Source organism: Pseudophryne corroboree, chromosome 11, assembly GCF_028390025.1.
Source record: "Pseudophryne corroboree isolate aPseCor3 chromosome 11, aPseCor3.hap2, whole genome shotgun sequence".
Lineage (NCBI taxonomy): Eukaryota > Metazoa > Chordata > Amphibia > Anura > Myobatrachidae > Pseudophryne > Pseudophryne corroboree.
The window spans coordinates 182310621-182330206 of NC_086454.1; the positions used below are offsets into that span (position 1 = coordinate 182310621).

General features: G+C 45.1%; 1 protein-coding gene and 1 pseudogene across 3 annotated transcripts in view; both read right to left on the bottom strand.

The window, feature by feature from the left end:
* The window catches only part of LOC134969288 (transmembrane protein 272-like), a 252567-nt gene that overhangs the window by 112344 nt on the left and 120637 nt on the right, over positions 1-19586 (bottom strand). For 2 of the 3 annotated variants that reach the window (XM_063945137.1, XM_063945138.1), the window contains exon 2: positions 320-351. In XM_063945137.1, coding sequence (XP_063801207.1) covers positions 320-351 — 32 coding nt within the window. Of the gene's footprint in view, positions 1-319; positions 352-6949; positions 7062-19586 lie in introns of those variants that run through there. The other variant, XM_063945139.1, reaches the window with a different exon arrangement.
* Positions 16779-16898, bottom strand: LOC134971284 (5S ribosomal RNA; annotated as a pseudogene).

The window sequence follows — 19586 nt, forward strand, 5'->3', positions numbered from 1 at the left end:
TTCCATGTATCGACTCATCAAGCCTACTGGCATTCTGGGAAAGTAGAATGGTGCTGGTAATCTAGTTACACCCCACTGCTGTTATCCAACCTAGGACACTGGATTAAATTATGCAATTCTGCTGGGGGTAATCATCATTTTAATAAGTCGATTTAAGAAGCTAGTTTAGATTTTACTACTTGCTTACTGCCAACAACCACCAGGTAATATGTTATAATAAATTATATATCATGTATATACATAAGACATACAGTATATAGGGCCTGATTTAGAATTAGGAGTAAAACCTACTACTAGTACAAAGTAATCACATACTTACATAAACGCAAGGCTGGATCCATATTTTTAGGTCTGGAAGAGATAAATTAGGTAGATTAGATTGATAAATAGCTTCAAATGTGCTTATTTAAGTTGACCACAAAATGAATGAAAAATGCATAAGCAAAAATAGCATGTCCCCAGGACAAAGATGGTATTGGACTATATGTCGACAGGGTCTAGATAGACAGTTGATAGGTCAATACCATATGGTCAACATGCACTAGGTTGACAGTTACAAAAGGTTGACAGGCAAAAGGTAGACAGTGCTCAAGGTCAACAGGTCCAAACGGTCGACAGCTTCAAATGATCGATATGATCAGAGCCGTTTCTTGTCGCGGGCGAGGCATGCCGTCGCACGGGGCGCCGCCATGGCTCTTGGTGGTTGTTTCTGCTCCCCCTCCTCCCTGTAATTACTACTCTGCTCGGGGAGGTGGAGTTTCGTGTAATGACGCATTTGCGTCGTGAAGTCACGATGCAAACGCGTCATTGCTCGAAACTCCGCCCCCGACGGGGAGGAGGGGGAGCCCAGGAGAACACAGACAAACGGGCAGGAAGGAGAACATAGACAAACGCGCAGCCGTGCTGAGAGGGAGGCGGGTGGGTGGGTGGGTGGGAGGCCGGCCGGCCGGCTGGGCGGGCAGGCACAGCACAGTGCAGTGCAGTAAACACACCACAGACAACTACACAGCCCCGGCAACTAGCATTACACAGCCCTGGCAACAGGCATTACACAGCCCTGGCAATGATCATGACATCTGTCCCAGAGCATGAAACCCCTGGCAACCAGCATGGATCCCAGAGCATGAAAACCCTGGCAACCAGCATGGATCCCAGAGCATGAAACCCCTGGCAACCAGCATGGATCCCAGCGTGTGAAACCCTTGGCAATGAGCAGGTAATTTAAAAGTAATTAGAAGCTTTACTGTAGGGCATAATGTATCAAGGGCATTTGTGGTGTGTGGCATAATATGGTACAGGAGGCATTACTGTGCGGGGCTTAATATGGTGGAATTTTATTTTTCTTTTGGTGTAGGGTAAAAAACTGAGGTGTAAGGTAGTGTTTTCAGTCGAGATCATGCCCATTTTAGCGAGGCCACACACCCTTGCTGGAAGCAGATTTGTATTTTTTATATCTCTGGGGGTGTCGACCATTAATGTGTCGACCATTCTCATGTCGACCTTTTGTACCTGTCAACCTTTTCAATTTGCTAGATTTTCCATTATCTACCTTTTACATGTTAACATTTTGATACTTTTTAACCCTGCTGACCTAATGCATGTCCAGCATATGGGGTCAACCTAATGACTGTCTATCTAAACAGTGTAGATCAGTGATGGCTAACCTTGACACTCCAGCTGTTGTTGAACTACACATCCCAGCATGCCCTGCTACAGTTTTGCTATTTGGCCTTGCTAAAACTGATACAGGGCATGCTGGGGGTGGGAGAGGTGGGTACGGGGGTGGGGGATGGGCGGGGCTACCACGGGTGGGAGAGGAGAGGTCAGCGCGGTTTGTGGGTGCTACGGGTAGGGGAGGGGGCGGGAGTGGTGTGGGTGGGGGAGGGGCGTGTACCATGGGTGGGGGACAGATGTGGTGGGTGCTGTGGGTGCCGCGGGTGGGGGAGGGGCGGGGGGTGCTGCGGATGGGGGAGGGTGCGGGAGTGCGGCGGGTGGTGCTGCAGGTGTGGGTGTGGCGGGAGTGCCGAGGGTGGGGAAGGGGCGTCTGCTGCTGGTGGGGGAGGGGCGGGAGTGCCGCGGGTGGCGGTGCTGCAGATGCGGGTGCTATGGGTGGGGGAGGGGGTGGGAGTGCCGCGGGTGGGGGAGGGGCAGGAATGCCGCGGGTGGGGGAGGGGTGGGGGTGCTGCAGATGTGGGTGCTATGGGTGGGGGGAGGGGGCGGGAGTGCCGCGGGTGGGGGGTGCTGCAGTTGTGGGTGCTATGGGTGGGGGAGGGGCAGGAGTGCCGCGGGTGGGGGAGGGGTGCTGCAGATGTGGCTGCTATGGGTGGGGGAGGGGGCGGTAGTGCCGCGGGTGGGGGAGGGGCGGGGGGTGCTGCAGATGTGTCTGCTATGGGTGGGGGAGGGGCGGGAGTGCCGCGGGTGGGGGAGGGGCGGGGGGTGCTGCAGATGTGGCTGCTATGGGTGGGGGAGGGGCGAGAGTGCTGCGGGTGGGGGGTGCTGCAGATGTGGGTGCCATGGGTGGGGGAGTGAGTGCCGCGGGTGGGGGGTGCTGCAGGTGTGGGTGCCGCGGGTGGGGTGCGGATGTTGTGGAGGCTGTGGGTGCCGCAGTCAGAGTTCGTCCACGGCATTCTCCTCCGGACTGTGCGGCAGCTGAGCAGTCACCGGCTGCAGTGTCACCAGGGTGCAGGGAGTGTAAAGGGAGGGGGGAGAGAGGGGAGTGGGCGGAGATGGGGAGGGGACTGGGCGGGGATGGGAAGACCGAGGGAGGGGACTGTTCCTGGCCTGCATCCAGCCACCCAGATCTGTGCCTGTGACTCCGCCCAGTGTTAGAAATGCAGGCACAGGGCTAATATATAGGAGATTCTTTGTATTTGTCATATACTTTATATAAACAAACCTCTGGCCTTATTCAGGTTTGTTAGCAAACCAAAAAAAAAAACACTAATGGACAAAACCATGGGGGTCATTCCGAGTTGTTCGCTCGCAAGCTGCTTTTAGCAGCATTGCACACGCTAAGCCGCCGCCTACTGGGAGTGAATCTTAGCATAGTAAAATTGCGAACGAAAGATTCGCAATATTGCGATTACACAAGTCTTAGCAGTTTCTGAGTAACTTCAACCTTACTCGGCATCTGCGATCAGTTCAGTGCTTGTCCTTCCTGGTTTGACGTCACAAACACACCCAGCGTTCGCCCAGACACTCCTCCGTTTCTCCAGCCACTCCCGCGTTTTTCCCAGAAACGGTAGCGTTTTTTCACACACTCCCATAAAACGGCCAGTTTCCGCCCAGAAACACCCACTTCCTGTCAATCACATTACGATCACCAGAACGAAGAAAAAGCCGTGAGTAAAATACCTAACTTCATAGCAGATTTACTTGGCGCAGTCGCAGTGCGAACATTGCGCATGCGCACTAAGCGGAAAATCACTGCGATGCAAAGAAATTTACCGAGCGAACAACTCGGAATGACCCCCCATGTGCAGTGCAGGTGGGGCAAATGTAACATGTGCAGAGAGTTAGATTTGGTGGAGTGGGTTCAAATTGAAATCTAAATTGCAGTGTAAAAATAAAGCAGCCAGTGTTTACCCTTTACAGAAACAATATAACCCACCCAAATCTAAATCTCTGCACATGTTACACTTGCCCCACCTGCAGTGCACATGGGGGGTCATTCTGATCCGATCGCTCGCTGCAGTTTATCACAGCGATCGGGTCGGAACTGCGCATGCCGAAAACCGTCATTCCCTAGCGATCGCCTCTGACTGATTGACAGGCAGAGGCGGGAGGGGGCGCGGTCCAGCCAATGCAGGCATGTCCGGACCATGCGGGGGGCGGGCTGCAGCGGCTGCGTGATGACACACGCAGCCGCTGCGACCAGGGGCAGCGACGATCAACTCAAGGCCTGCCGCAGGAGCTGTGCTGGCCGGGAGTTACTCCACAAGTACAAAAGCATCGCCGCTGTGTGATGATTTTGTACTTGTGCAAAGGGGGGGGGGGGGCGGACTGACATGCGGGGCGGACTAGCCCTGTGCTGGGCATCCCCCCGGATGTTTGGGAACATGATCATAGCTGTGCTAAATTTACCAAAGCTACGATCAACTCGGAATGACCCCCCTGGTTTTGTCCACTAGTGTCCTTTTTTGGTGTGCTAACAAACCTGAATAACCCCTAAGTGCTGAACATTATACATTTTACAATACTAATATAATGCTGCTGGAAAAGAGTTACATGACAGAAGATACTGTAGTTATAAAAATATTATTTTGCAAACTGCACCAGGAAACGTGATTACACTTTAAGGCAGTGCCGTAACTAGGCATTTTAGCGCTGTGTGCAAGAAACGGCATTGGCGCCCCCCCTATGAATGATAGGGGTAGTGCGCGCAGCTGTCGCGCGGAAAATATATAGGGGCGTGGCTTCATGGGGAAGGGACGTGGCCACAAAATAATACCAATTCATACTACGGTGCGCAGTAGTCTCCATTATTCAAATTACGCTGCACAGTAGCACCACTACACCAGGTAGAGCCCCTTTTTACACATTATGGCAGACAGCATCCCCCTTATTACACATTACGGCAGACAGCGTCCCCTTTTTACACTTTACGGCAGACAGTCCCCCTTTTTACACATTACGGCAGACAGTCCCCCTTTCTACACATTACGGCAGACAGCGTCCCCTTTTTTACACATTACGGCAGACAGCGTCCCCCTTTTTACACATTACGTCAGACAGCGTCCTCTTATTACACATTACGGCAGACAGCGTGCCCCTTATTACAATTACGGCAGACAGCGTCCCCCTTTTTACACATTACGGCAGACAGCGTCCCCTTTTTACACTTTACGGCTGACAGTCCCCCTCTTTACACATTACGGCAGACAGCGTCCCCTTTTTTTACACATTACGGCAGACAGCATCCACCTTTTTACACATTACAGCAGACAGCGTAGCATCCCCCTTTTTACACATTACGGCAGACAGTCCCCCCTTTTTACACATTAGGGCAGACAGCGTCCTCTTATTACACATTATGGCAGACAGAGTCCCCCTTTTTACACATTACGGCAGACAGCCTCCCCTTTTTACACATTACGGCAGATAGCGTCCCCCTTTTTACACATTACGGAAGACAGCGTCCCCCTTTTTACACATTGTGGCAGAAGAGAGAAAGAGAGAGAGAGAAAGAAAGAAAGAAAGACATATACTTACCATCTCTCCCCGCAGTCAGGCTCCTCGTGCTGGCAGAGATCCCGGGCAGCCGCAGGGGAAAAGGAGGAGGAGGGAGGGGGACTGGAGCCGCAGCAGCGCTATGTCATTGGTAGTAGCGCCGCTGCAGCAGCCCCCTCTCCTTCCGCATTGGCTGCCCGCTGCTGTGAATGCTGGGATGAGGGAGCCACATCCCAGCATTCACGGCAGCACCGGGCAGCCAATACGGAAGGAGAGGGGAGTGCTGCAGCGGCGCTACTACCAATGACATAGCGCTGCTGCGGCTCCAGTCCCCGTCCCTCCTCCTCCTTTCCTGCCTCTGGCGCTGCTGCTTCTCCTCCAGCTCGGTGCACAGAAAAAAAACGGGCGGCTTGTAATGAGTTACTTTGACTCATTACAAGCCGCTGGCCGTGCGCCCTCGGGGTAACTGCGCTGTGTGCCAGGCACACCTGGCACACAGGTAGTTACAGCGCTGCTTTAAGGAGGCTATTCAGACTCATTCGCTATTTTGCTAAATCTCAGATCGGCCAATTATTGTCTGTCTGCTTTGTGAGTCTGCATCACGCATGCGCAGATGTTCACAATGCGATCACATCCCGGAAGGATGCGATGCAATGTGATCGACAGGCGGTGGGTGTTCGGACACAGTGACACAGGATTGGTGGAGAATGGTGGAGGAAATGCAGGCGCTTCATAGTCGTTTTCTCCGGATGGCTGGATGACGTCACCTGCAGTTCCTGCGATGGGAAACATGGCAGCAGTGCGACGGCATACGCAGCCTGGCTGCGCATGCAGGGGCCTACAAATGCTGGGTGGCTTTGCCCTGTGCTGGATGGCCCCCAGCATGTGATTTTATTAGTGGCACTTTTGCATTTTTAACAAAACTGCTACTGAGTCTGAATAACTCCTAAATGTGTAATCAATGTAGTTTTGTTATGAAAAAAAAAGAACTATAGTAAATTGAACACATTAGGGGCTAGATGCATCATCGCTTGTAGAGTGATAAAATGGAGAGAGAGAAAGTACCAGCCAATCAGCTCCTGTCATTTTTCAAGCACAGCCTATAACATGGCATTAAGGAGGTGATTGGCTGGTACTTTTTCTCTCTCCATTTTGTCACTCTACAAGCGATGATGCATTTGATCTTTTAACCTATCGATTGGAGTTCTTGAGCACCTAGCTTTTGTATTACAGTCCAACAATAGTTATCATTAAAACTAAAATAGAGCTTTCCATGTTATGAACAAATTAAACCTAAGCAAAAGTGATATGACGCACTGGGGGGTATTCAAATGATATATCACGCCCAATCTCCTTTCTAAAGTGATCCCCGTTATCATGCATATCGCGTCTATAGTATCAGGGTTAGCTGTGTAAAGAGTTGTGCGCCTTGCTACTCTGGAGGTAGCGGGCTGAAATGTTACCATGCCCGTCAGCAGAAACAGGGGGTGGATAGAATTGAAACCGCCCGTTGAGCGCACACATCCACCAAAATGACCCATCCTCCTAAATTATCCTTACATCACTAGTTACAATTCTGTCCAAAACTCAAATTGCTGCCACTATTTATAATACAAAATAGCTAAAACATAAAAGCAATCAGTCTATCTGTAATAATACCAAAGAACACTTATAGAAAATGAAACCATGTATTTGTGAATAACAGATTTGAAACGACAAGTTTAGTGTTGAATTTTCTAGTTTCTTTTCCATTTTTTGCTTTTTTATAGATCTCACTTACCTCTATCTTTTGCTATCTTTGTGTGTCTTTTTATCAATTGTATGATTGTCTGTGTAGGTATGGAGTGCAGGTTTACCACGTCAGGTCAGCAGATATTTGTGAACAGAGAAGTGAAACCACAACTGGTTGTTGTTACGACATAAATGGGATGGATAAAACAAGGCAGTCTCTAGTATTTCCGGTGATGTCATTGATAAAACTGTTGTAGTAGACAGAACTGTGTCTACCACATACTGTAGCTCTGTCTTGATAGACATACAACTGAACTGTTGCAAAAGGCACTACTGAAAAACTTAATTGATGCTTGATTAAACCTTTGGCAATTGACTGGTGTGCTGGTCCTTTCCCCTCTTGAGTCCCTGGTGAATACCTTAAGGGTGGACAGTGATTGATATATATATATATATATATATATATATATCCAAAGTCATACCGGCACTCCAATAGAGTAAATAAGTTCTTTTACTGCGGTGCCCTCCAGGTCAGCAATAGACAATGTAGAGGATATGGAAATTGGTGGCACTCACGCAGACTTAGTAGATGCAGGAAGAAGTTTCTTTATTTAGCCTACATGTTTCGGGGAAAAGCACCCCGTCCTCAGGGCTGGACAACAATAAAAACATTCACATACAACACTTAAATACACCACTGGACAAGACATTATTGCAATGATTGTACTCACCTGTCCTCACGGCGCTGCCGCTCGTCCGCACCTGCTGCACGCTGCTGTGTCGCTGGGCAATGACGTCACGGTGCGCCGCGGGGCAGGGAGATCGTCATGGAGACCAGAAAAAACAAAACAGCCGGTGACGGAGGACAGGTGAGTACAATCATTGCAATAATGTCTTGTCCAGTGGTGTATTTAAGTGTTGTATGTGAATGTTTTTATTGTTGTCCAGCCCTGAGGACGGGGTGCTTTTCCCCGAAACATGTAGGCTAAATAAAGAAACTTCTTCCTGCATCTACTAAGTCTGCGTGAGTGCCACCAATTTCCATATCCTCTATATATATATATATATATATATATAAACTTTGTTTTATCGCGATCCGTCAAGTTATAGCTGAACAATAACAAAAGCAAAATTTATTGGCACATAAAGTAGGGATGCACCTGAGAACAGGGTGCTTTTCGCATGGTCACTTTATGTAGCTTGTTCTCGAGTCAGTACAAGCAGAGATCTTTATATTTGTACTAACAGCAATACAGCCAAAACAACAAATATTGTATACAGGAGGCTCTACAGTAACATAGTGGACTGTATTAAATGTGAAATACAAGCCGCAGGTAGAAGCTAGTATTGTGTGCATTCATAAAACATTGTATACCATACTGGCAAGTAAAGCGCCCCATCCAATACAAACAATGGATATACTGTACATCTGGCCAGCCAGCTCCCTGCACACGAACACCAGCAGTAACACTGGCCAGAAGTCTTCCCCGGGATCACAAGAATTCGCATTCCTGACAGTTGTTTGCAAGTGGTTTTCACATACGGGATGCGATAACTAATGAAATTGATTGTTTATGTGATACGTACTGCGGGAGGGGGGAGGGGGGGGGGGGATCTGCAAATATGTAATGTGATAACAGGCGATATTTATTCAGTAATGAATGGTAGCGAGTAATGATACATCTCCCCCTCAGTGTTAATAATGTCATCAAGCCACCTGGACCACCCACTTGAACTGTAAGTGGGACGGGCAGCGAGCAGCAACGGTGGTCCTGGGAGACTTTTCTGCTCTTACCAAAGAGTCACCCGAGATTGAAGAGTCTCCTGGACATTCCGGAAGAGAAGTCAACTCTAAACTAATCCACATGCTAGCTTCTCACTGGAGACAATATAACACAGTGAATTGCAAGCGTATCAAGCAGGCCTACAACATCACAAAATGCCCCATATCTACTGTATAAGGAATATGTTTGTATAGGTTCCACCAGAGGACAGTATCAACCATAGGTAATGTAGGGCCTGTTGCGGGACCCTGCCTAAATGTTACTATGCTGAATTCTACCCCTGCAAGTGAAAATATTTTTTAGAATGCTCATAAACATATCAGCTGGAATATATTAGCTGCAGAGGTTATTGTCAAAACTGTGATCACTGATCCTAGAGGCCGGATATTACATGACAGACCACATGGCATACCTTCCAACATCGGAACCTTGTAAATAGGGACTCCCTTGCGCGCCGTAAAGGGGGAGTGGCCTATAGAAAGGGGGCATGGCTTCACAAGCATGATGTGATCGCGAGCCACGCCTCCCTTTTTCGTAACTGTGGTGGCATGGCCAGCGCTCTGTGAGCTGCTGGCATGCCCGTGGTCCCTCTGTCTCCCAAGAATAGATGCTGTGCGCATGTCAAGGCATCTCTGTTTCTGGCAATCCCTAACGCTATGTAATAATATTGTTCTATTTGTGGAGACTATCTCCTTTTTATAGATGCCTTAGTAGAACAATTTGAGCAGCATCCGATTAGTTTAAAACTTGTTATAACACCCCATACAAGTCCTGCAATTACACCTGTGCTTTAACGCTCACTGTTTTCCAGCAGCAATTACAGAGCAGAGGGGTCTATTCATGAAGCAGTGAAAAGAGTGGAGAAGTGAGCCTGTGAAGAAGTTGCTCTCAAGACACACTTCTTCACCAAACCCAGCCGTCTCTCATCCTAAGCCCTCTGTGTCCCACGCTCACTTTCTACCCCATCTGTGTCACCCCTGTCTGTGTGCCCCTCCCCTTTAGAATATAAGTATTCTCGAGCAGGGGCCTCTTCCCTTGTGTGCTTTTAAGGGGGACATTTACTAAGCAGTGATAAGAGCGAAGTAGTGGATTGACGCTTCTCGTAAGGGATGGCAAGGAAAACGCTTGATGACCAGCTCTAGCCAATCGATGGTATAACCATAATGGCAGTGATTTAAACGCCCACATTTTTAGAATATGAGGCGACTAAAACGCCTCATCCGGCCAAAGGCATAACCTGCATTGAGAAGGCAACACCACCCCTCACTATGGCATAACGTGACCATTTCCTACAAAAAATGCCCATCGTCGCCCCGTACGGGCAGAACTCACTAGCCATCCTTGGAAAGGGTAGGTGCCCCTCAAAGAGCACTTATGCCCCATGTGGCCGCTGGTCAAAAGAGCCTTCCCGCCTGTAGTAGAATTGAAATTGAAACCAAATACTAGCCAAATCAGAGAGCAGCTAAATAACAAAAAGGGGAGGGTGGGTGGGCTTTCCGTGCACTCAAAAGGAAGTGCTGGTGATGTTACTGACTATATATACCCTTCCTATGTTACCTCATTTAATTACCCTGATAGGCTAAACCAAAACACAACCAACACCCCTCAAGGGGGAGCTAATCTAACTAGCCGTTCTCTTCATTAACCCATCACAAAGCAAAGACTCCTTATATAATTTTGTGCCTATACAGCTCTCATTTACTCTAATTTGCATACTATAAAATGATACAGAGCTGCTGATTGGTCGATGGGGCAACTTCTCCACTGGCTCACTTCTCCGCTCTTATCACTGCTTAGCAAATGTCCCCCTAAGTCTCTTACTTAACCTATCTACTTTTCAATACTCCCTTTGACGGCACCAAATCCCTCAGTGTTCTGCCGCCCTGACACTTAATTCAGTGCTGTTTACTAATGCAGATGTTTATATACCCTGTATTTGTCCTATATTGTATTGTAAGTCACTGTCTTCTTGTTTGCTTATTTGTTTACTCTGTAATTTGGCGCTGCGGGTCCCATGTGGCGCCATATCAATAATATAATAATAACAATAACCAATCAGCTGCTCCATACAATTGTATAGCATGCAAATTATAAATGTTACTTCAATGCTGATTGGTTGCCATGGGCAACTATTCCACTGGCTCACTTCTCCACTCTTTTCACTGCTTCATGAATAGACCACAGAAGAGTCTCTCATTGCTCCTGCAGTCCAGCAATTACACCTTAACTTGTAAAATGAAAAAAATGAAAAAACAAAAATCAGGTTGTAAAGGTCAAATTATTTTCTAACAAATATTTAAAATGCCAGCTCTAATATATACTTTGGACGCATGTGCATCTCATTACCATGTGCTATGAATGTGCGCTATACATCGCAAAAACACTACATCCCATAAGAGAAAATGATACACCCACACATTATCTGAGTTCCAAAGCTTATTGATGTATATATTTGTTATTAAAAGGATATGTATTCAATATATCACAATGTACAGTATATATATAGTTACATGGTTACAATTTATACAGTAAGCAGTTATTACAAACTAATTCATTACAGACACGGCCAGCAATACAATTACCATATTTGGCTCAAATAAAGTCTCCACTCCATATCACTCTCTCTCTCTCTCTCTCTCTCTCTCTCTCTCTCTCTCTCTCTCTCAGTAAAATCATGCAGCCACTGGACAGACATCATCTCCATCATCATCTGGGACAAAACAGGATCTCTTCTATATCGCATCAGCTATATCTCTGAGACCATTGGGGGTATACAGATCTCTTGCTATTGGTCTAGGAGAGGGAACTTTCTCATTCATGATGAGTCATTGGTCAGTGTGAGGGCTTTTGTTCAAGGTTGCTAGTCACTGGTTTCCTGTCCATCACATGCTCTTTTGAACATATCTTTTGTTCTAGTAAAAGTGGCTTCATATTCCTACATTTAATCCTATCTACTTGTTGCAATGAGCTACAACTTAATAACAGGCATCAAATTGATACACACATTAATCTGGTTACTTTGATACCAAGCACGACATGTCCATCTTGCTCCGTTCCAATAATACACATACATGACGTTACTCCATTATATAATTTAAAACTTTATGATGTCTGGCGCTTGATATGTTCAATTTATGTGCTGTATGAAATATGTGTTGAATCTATCTTTGTAGTATGTCTGTGTAAATGCGTATGTTACCATATTTGCTCTGCTCGCTGCGTGTATTTGCAAGCATAGCGACTCAGAATGTGTGGAGTCTGTATGTTCTCTCTATGTAATATTTTTGACTTCGACAGTCCACCCTTTGGCAGTAAACAATAACTGACATAAATTATTAACATAAGAAAAATATTTCAGACAATAATCGGTGACCTAGACATACGTATGTATTCATTTTGCAAATCAGACATTTGACTATATTTGGGGAAGACAGGGAGGAGGACGAGTCATCCTCTATATGCACTCGGTGTTCACGGGACCACTGGTAGGGTGTGGGACAACATTCAACCTATAGAGTATGCTGGGACAGTGCTTTGGCCTATAATATCTGATTTGGACGAACATTTCACACATACATGTACCTACGTCTTTGTACACTGATGTTCCGATTTGATTGAGGTTCTGCTGGGTAGAGGGAGAAAACACAAACAAATCGTGAAAGTGACATAAAATTTTCATGATTTACATATTCCTATCATTTTCTGAACATTGTTTCAATTTCTGGAACGTATGCTAGGTCTGTTTCATCATTGAACAAGGGTTATAAGTAGTGTCCTTCCTAAATAACATAAACCTTCGGAGTTCGGGGAGAGCCACTCATAAACCTTCCTTCCACATATATTAATGAACTCTTTATCTGCTATGTGTGAATAGCCATTGTCTGATTGTTCCTGATTACCTCCCAATTTCATGAAATTGGTGAGATTTAAACATACTAAGGATTTATCTATGGTACTGGTGGATCTTAAGACTAGGCGTCTAGTTATATTATATTCTTTGTCCACCGGTCTCCTCCCCCTTCCGTGTAATTCAAGTACCTCAACTAACTCTAAAAAAAATGGCACTAATCCTGCATCATTTCGTCTTAGAGGTACCTGTGAGCACATCCAACATTCCGTTTGGTTTAAGACCTTACCCACTAGTGAGTGGTAATCACTCAATGGATGTCTGTCAAATGCTGCCTTATTGCTAGACTGACATCTCCGGATGCACTCATCTTCAAATATGGTGTCACAATAGCTACAAAATACAGTATTCCTCAGACAATAGCCTATCACGTTACCTCCGAACTCCGTAACTATTAGACCTTTGATTTTTCTCTGGCTTTAACAAACTGATAGGCTAATCCTGGGATCCTATAAAGAAATCACTCCTTCCTCCAGAACCAGTTCCAGTCCCACACTCGACTCCTCATGAAAACCTCGCAAAAATAGAATTTCCTGAAAAAAAATGTTTGTCAGCGGGAAAGAGGAAAGAAAAAAAATAAAACAAAACAAATCTTGTCCATAGGAAATCAATTACAACGACTGGTCTTTCTGTAATCATTTAGCATGCTTAGGTAGTGTTCAACAGTGCCGCCTCTCAGTCTTCACGGAACAGACTCTCTGGTGATACTTTTGCGATCTCACTCCATTTACGAGTTCCTTCCGAACTACCGACTTTCCTGCAATTGGAATCGTGGACCCAAGTCTCTCTCTCGGCTACTTCCACTGGGATAGTGCTATCAACAAAACTTGGTACGGTCCTTCCCACCTGTCTATTAGGCAACCTGAGCGTAAGAACAATCACACAGTCTCTTGGTTCACAATCAAGACAGTTAGTATTTGGCATACCAGGAATCAACAGTTTCAAGTTCTTTTGTCAAGTTCTCAAATGCCGGCTCATCTCAATAAGGTACTGTACTGTCACCTCATTGGTGTATTTCTGATCATTGGGGGTAATTCCGAGTTGATCGCAGCAGCAAATTTGTTAGCAGTTGGGCAAAATCATTTGCACTGCAGGTGTGGCAGATATAACATTTGCAGAGAGAGTTAGATTTGGATGGGGTGTGTTCAAGCTGAAATCTAAATTGCAGTGTAAAAATAAAGCAGCCAGTATTTGCCCTGCACAGAAAGTATTCATTTAATCCTTCTCATCCCGTATTAAGGGTCTGTACATGGTCCAACAAACATTTCCGAGCTCATCTTGACTAGGGGCATTATTAGGAATGAATACTTCTTATATGGTAACTAAAAGAAATAACCGGGGGTTACCCTGTCTCTGTCCGCTTTCCTACTGGCAAATACTAATGTGCGGACAGGTTTTTTTCTCCATTTCTGACGTTACTTTCTTGATTTTTTTTTGGGGGGGGGGTTTTACTATATATGTACACGAATGACACCATACTTACCAGTTCCACTGGTCTCAGCCACTTCCCCCGCAGGCTACTGCTCTTCTTTTACCGGTTGGATACTCCCTCTGAGTGCATGAGAAATGGCTGAAACCAGTCAGGTCGCCTTCTCCTCCTAGATAAAACTTCGACATTCATTAGTACATATATAGGTTACATTCATATTTTTAATATTTTTACTATTTTCTATAGTTTGTATGCTGGCCGTAACTGCTTCCACACCTACATATAGCGGTGTACTTGCTTTCTCTTTTTTCTTCCTACTTGTTTATTGTTGCTACTAGTTCAAATAGTTCTTATATTTCCGTTCTTGTCTTATATGACTTTGGTTAGACATACCACCTGCAATACCTCAGGATCAAACTCACCAATCCTAGGAAATGATGCCCTATCATCAGCAGTCATACGTACCCATTCATTGCTCTGCGTGTGGACCACATTTCCCACACATAATAAACCTTGCTGACCCTCTGGGCTGCAATTCTTCAGCCTGAACCCTAGCTGCTGAATGTCTCTCACTTGAGCAACTGGCTCCCATATTTGTGGGCCTTTTCCCACAAACACCAAAATACTCAATGCAAGCAGGCGGTGAAAGTTCTCCTAGCGCTCTTCACCCGCTCTCGTCCACGTTGGCCAGTACAACGATACACTGTCGATAGTGGATCGCAATGTACCCAACCTAGGGCTCCTATAAGACCTTACAGCACCGCAATTTATTTCGGTGGAGGCTCTGTTGGAATATTTTTCCTGAGAGAGGCAGCGAAAAATTCCTTTTCGATATCTTTCCACTGGAATTTTTGTAGGGTGAAAAAACAGTTTCCTAATAACTATTGCTCACCCTTTCCAGTGGAAGCCCACCAGGGAGATTTCCCGACGTTATCAAAGAAAAACCCCTTTCTCTTTCCTTTTACACAATCACGTCTGCGTATGCTCTCCACAGCGCTTATGACACAATAATATCACTTTGTGCTATGTAAAACACCCGGACGTGCGGTGCAATCGCACATACTAATTATCTATATGCCCTACGATCGCAAAAGTCGAATTCACAAGCTGCGCTCCTCAGCCGGAGCGTAACAAAAAAAATCTATACGTTTGGGATTTACCTTTACTTCAATTCACAATTTCTATACTTCTCAATGCAAAATTCCTTATTACGCTCCTGTGCAAGTCTCCTCACGACTTGTGTATTTCTCTCTTTATGTTCACATAAGGTAGCGAACCTTATGCCACTGGGCCTCTACTAACCCAGTGTTCCCACGGGACCCAAATTTCTGGGGTTCAGCTCCACTCACTCTTACTTTCACTCACTCAGATACACTTTGTTTTTCTTTTCTGTACAGAAAATATCACTCCCTTTGATTGATGGTTTTAACCCAGAGGCAGTACAGTCTAAACAAAGTCTTACACTAATTGCTTTTGAAATCGGATAGTTATGAGCTATTGTATTAAATGTATACTATCCCGCCTTTAATTGAACAACTATCGTGTTGATAATGCTGATTATCTAACAGGAATGAAAGCTATACCTTATACACACTTAGAATACACTTTACCATGGAGCCGCTGCGGCCGCTAAACCTAGTACACACGCTACGTACTTTATACACTGTTTGCGTATGGAGTCCCGTATCACTGTATGGACTTAGCGTACAAACGCCGCGCTGGGGGTACATAGTACACACAGCGCACACACACCCAGAGATACACTTTAAACCTTTACAGTAATGCAATGCAATGATAAAACACTTTAAACCTTAGCAGGGCAATGAAGACACGACACCAATTGTGATTTAACCACTGGGTTCCGACACCACAGTGGATTATTGCTGAAAGGGGGTTACAATACAAATAATACAATACAATATAACAGAGTAAATGGCTACATTCAATGGTACATACTTGAGTGGACAAGCTTGCGCAACCCGGCCGGTCCCCGGTCATCTGATAGATAACTTTGTGAGTCTTGTGTGTGACCAGGCTGCAGCAGGCTTTATTTATACAATTCTTCCAAAAGCAATACAATGGATACTGTAATCCCTTTGTCCATTGGACACAGGAATGCACTTTTACAGTACAGGAGAGGTCATAGGTCGATTTGAATAGTTTTTGGAAAAAAGGGGGGTGGTGGGAACCGCACAAGTCCTTTAAATTCAAATAAATTTAAGCCTCTGAAAAACTGAATTTATTATTGAATTACTTCTGAATATAGCAACAGTATGTATATGGATTGTCTATTCTTGTACATATAAGTGTTGCTTTCAGTGGTCAGAAAATAGTCAAGCTAGAGAAACCAAAACACAAAGGGGTTTTGAGAAGTAGACTCTTTTTTGGGAGCACTCTAATTCAGAGGGTGATATTTATAACGTGTATGGTACTAATAAAGACATTTATAGTAAATAGATTAAGAAATGAGTTTTTGGGAGTATCTATATGTGGACAAAATGTTTCGCGAAAATGTAAAGATCAATAATGAATAATGAGTGATGACAATATCACAGTCTCAAAAATGCCGGAAATCAATCACTGTAATACTTTGATTATATCATCATTGCACATTGTCTCTCATGTACTATATGACCATCATTTATTCTGCAAATGCCCATTCTGGTTTATTGTGAATGCAGAGAATTAAATCATTGGTCATGTGGGACCGATTGCCAAGTGGTATAATTGTGAGTGACTATTATATTAGGGAGTCAATTTATTGCAGTACCAGGGTGTTCAGAGGTGGTCTCCCATCCTATTACTAACCCGGCCTTCCACTGCTTAGCTTCCAAGGTCAGAAGAGATTGGGCATCTCCAGTGAGGTATGACCGCAATTATTGAAATCTCCTTTATTAGTCACTTCAAAGGTATATAATGTAGGATCTTTATATACCTGCAATGCTGCAATTGATAGACACGTATGGTACAATTGCTGGAAACATGAGATTATATGCAATTACCTGACCAAGTCACCATGTGACACGTCAGCCACAATACAAAGCATACAGAAAAATTAGGGCCTATTATGTGGGAAAAAATTTTTCAAAACCACAAAATATTCATAAATGAACTTGCCTAATATTAGTAATTATGTCCCAGGAGCACCGGTACAGCCATGTTAAATTTGCACTATATGTAAATATTATTACTCTGCACAGACTGCAGATAAGTCATAAAATACACAATAGTATATCAAAAAGAAGAATGGCACCTCAATAATTCTTTAAAGCAGTGTTAAATCAATGCACTTGTACCTTCCATCCATAATGATTATGAAAAAATGCTTTTGCATATTATCAGCAAAACGCGGCTAGAAAATATATGTATATAAACTTGAATATTTGTTCTTAATCGCACACCTGTTGAAATTAGTGCTTTCAGTGCAATAGCTGAAACCAATCAGTTTCAAAGTAAAATGTGTAACCAATGGTGGTATTTCCACATTTAAGTTCAGCAGTTGTAACAATGTAACTGCAATTGTTTACTTTCATAGATAAAGGAAACAGATGTAACCATTAAGTGGCTGTTGTATCACAGTAGTATCTAATGATTATGTGCTGAATTTCCAGAATTGCAGACAGTGCTCTGATAATTCTTAAAGACGAAGTCCCACTGTTGCTGCTAATTCAGAAGAAAAAATAGTTCAGAAGAAAAATAGAAATGTAACTATCATGCAGAGAAGCGTTCCAACTGGTTTCAACAGGTTAAATAGGCAGCGTTCTAACGATTGCTGATGGCTATAGAAATAGTTTACATGGGTGCGGGGTGTATACAATACCAGAACCCAAGTGATAGTGCAGCCGCTGGGAGTCCCGTTCTTCAGCCGTGCATCAGCTCTGGGGAATCCCGTTTCTGACCTTGCACTGGCTTCGGGGATTGCCGTGGCATGCAATTGAGGTGTCTGTGTGGCCGTTGCCTGGTGACCGCCTGGAGACTCCGGCTGATGCGGTCACGTGCCTCACGTGATCGCAGTTTCCTGTCCTGACGTACGTTTCGCAGAGAAAGCTTGTTCACAGGGCGTGTGGAAGCTCAAAGTAAAGGCCCCCATCCACTAGTGTGATATGGCCACTTTTCATCTGATTCCGCGCTTTCAGAACGAGGGATCGGATGAAAAGTGTCTCATAGCATGACATTTTCCTCTGACTCCGGTCCGTGGCATGTTCCCCTGCTCCTCGGATCGGAGTCGCAGATCGTAATGGCTGCCATGAATATTTATTGCAATTGGAGGTAAAAAGGGGCATATCGGAGTGCATTTGTACACCTGCCATCATATTGCAGATGACAGCTCGAAAAGAATCACTTGACTGGCACCTTGGACACACCCATCCACATGCCCAGCAGCAGCAGCATGCAATATATTGGGTGCGATATATCGGATGTAAAAAGAACACTCAAGTAGCAAATCGCAGGACTTCCGGGAAGCGGCCGGGCAGATTGGGGGTAAATCGGATCCAACTTTTAGTTCATATAAGTCTCACTAGTGGGTGGGGACCATACCTCTATATAGTCACAACAAACTAAATTTGGATGGAATTACACTTATATAGAACTTCTCATGGCACAACATACTGACAAAATACTTTTATAACAATAAATAAATAAATATTTAATTTTTATCTGGCACCATAAAGATAAAAGTGCTTTCTGAGTATCTCAATAATTGTTTCATCCGTATCTAAAAACAGTGCATTCAACAGTAATTACATTTCTGTTCAATGTAAGTCTACATCCAATTATATAGGGATGGCTGCTAAAACATTAGTCTGACTGTGTGGACATCCAAATTAAAATGGAGATACATTAACAGTTGTTCCCGGCTTAGGGCTCGATTAAGACCTGATCGCTGCTGTGCGTTTTCGCACAGCAGGCGATTATCGAACTGCTGCGCATGCATAGGCACTGCAATGCGCACGCGCAACGCCAAACAGTGACAGAATGGTGCGAAAATTTTGATCGCACAGCTGTTCGCAAGGTGTTTGACAGAAAGCAGACGTTTGTGGGTGGTAACTGGCAGTTTTCTGGGAGTGTCTGGAAAAACGCAGACGTTCCCAAACGTTTTCAGGGAGGGTGTGTGACGTCAGCTCCGGCCCCGATCAGCCTGATTTATTCGCACTGGAGGAGTAAGTATTGAGCTATGCACAGACTGCACACACTACACAGAATGGGAAAAACATTTGATGGTGAGTGTGATGCGAACGGTTTTGCAGCTGTCTGCTGACTGAGGGGACTTTTCGCACAGTGTACACATGCAATCGCACTCTTGCACGGTTCGAGTTTTCACTCCCCCTGGGCGGCGACTATCTGATCGCAGGACAGTCTAATTTGCAGCACAGCGATCAGGTATGAATTAGGCCCTTAGTTGTACTGCTCCTTGAAAGGACCTTCCACAATATATATTCAGCCCTAGTTTTCACCAATATTTGGATTAGAGATGAGCGGGTTCGGTTCCTCGGGATCCGAACACCCCCGAACTTCACCTATTTTACACGGTTCCGAGGCAGCCTCGGATCTTCCCGCCTTGCTC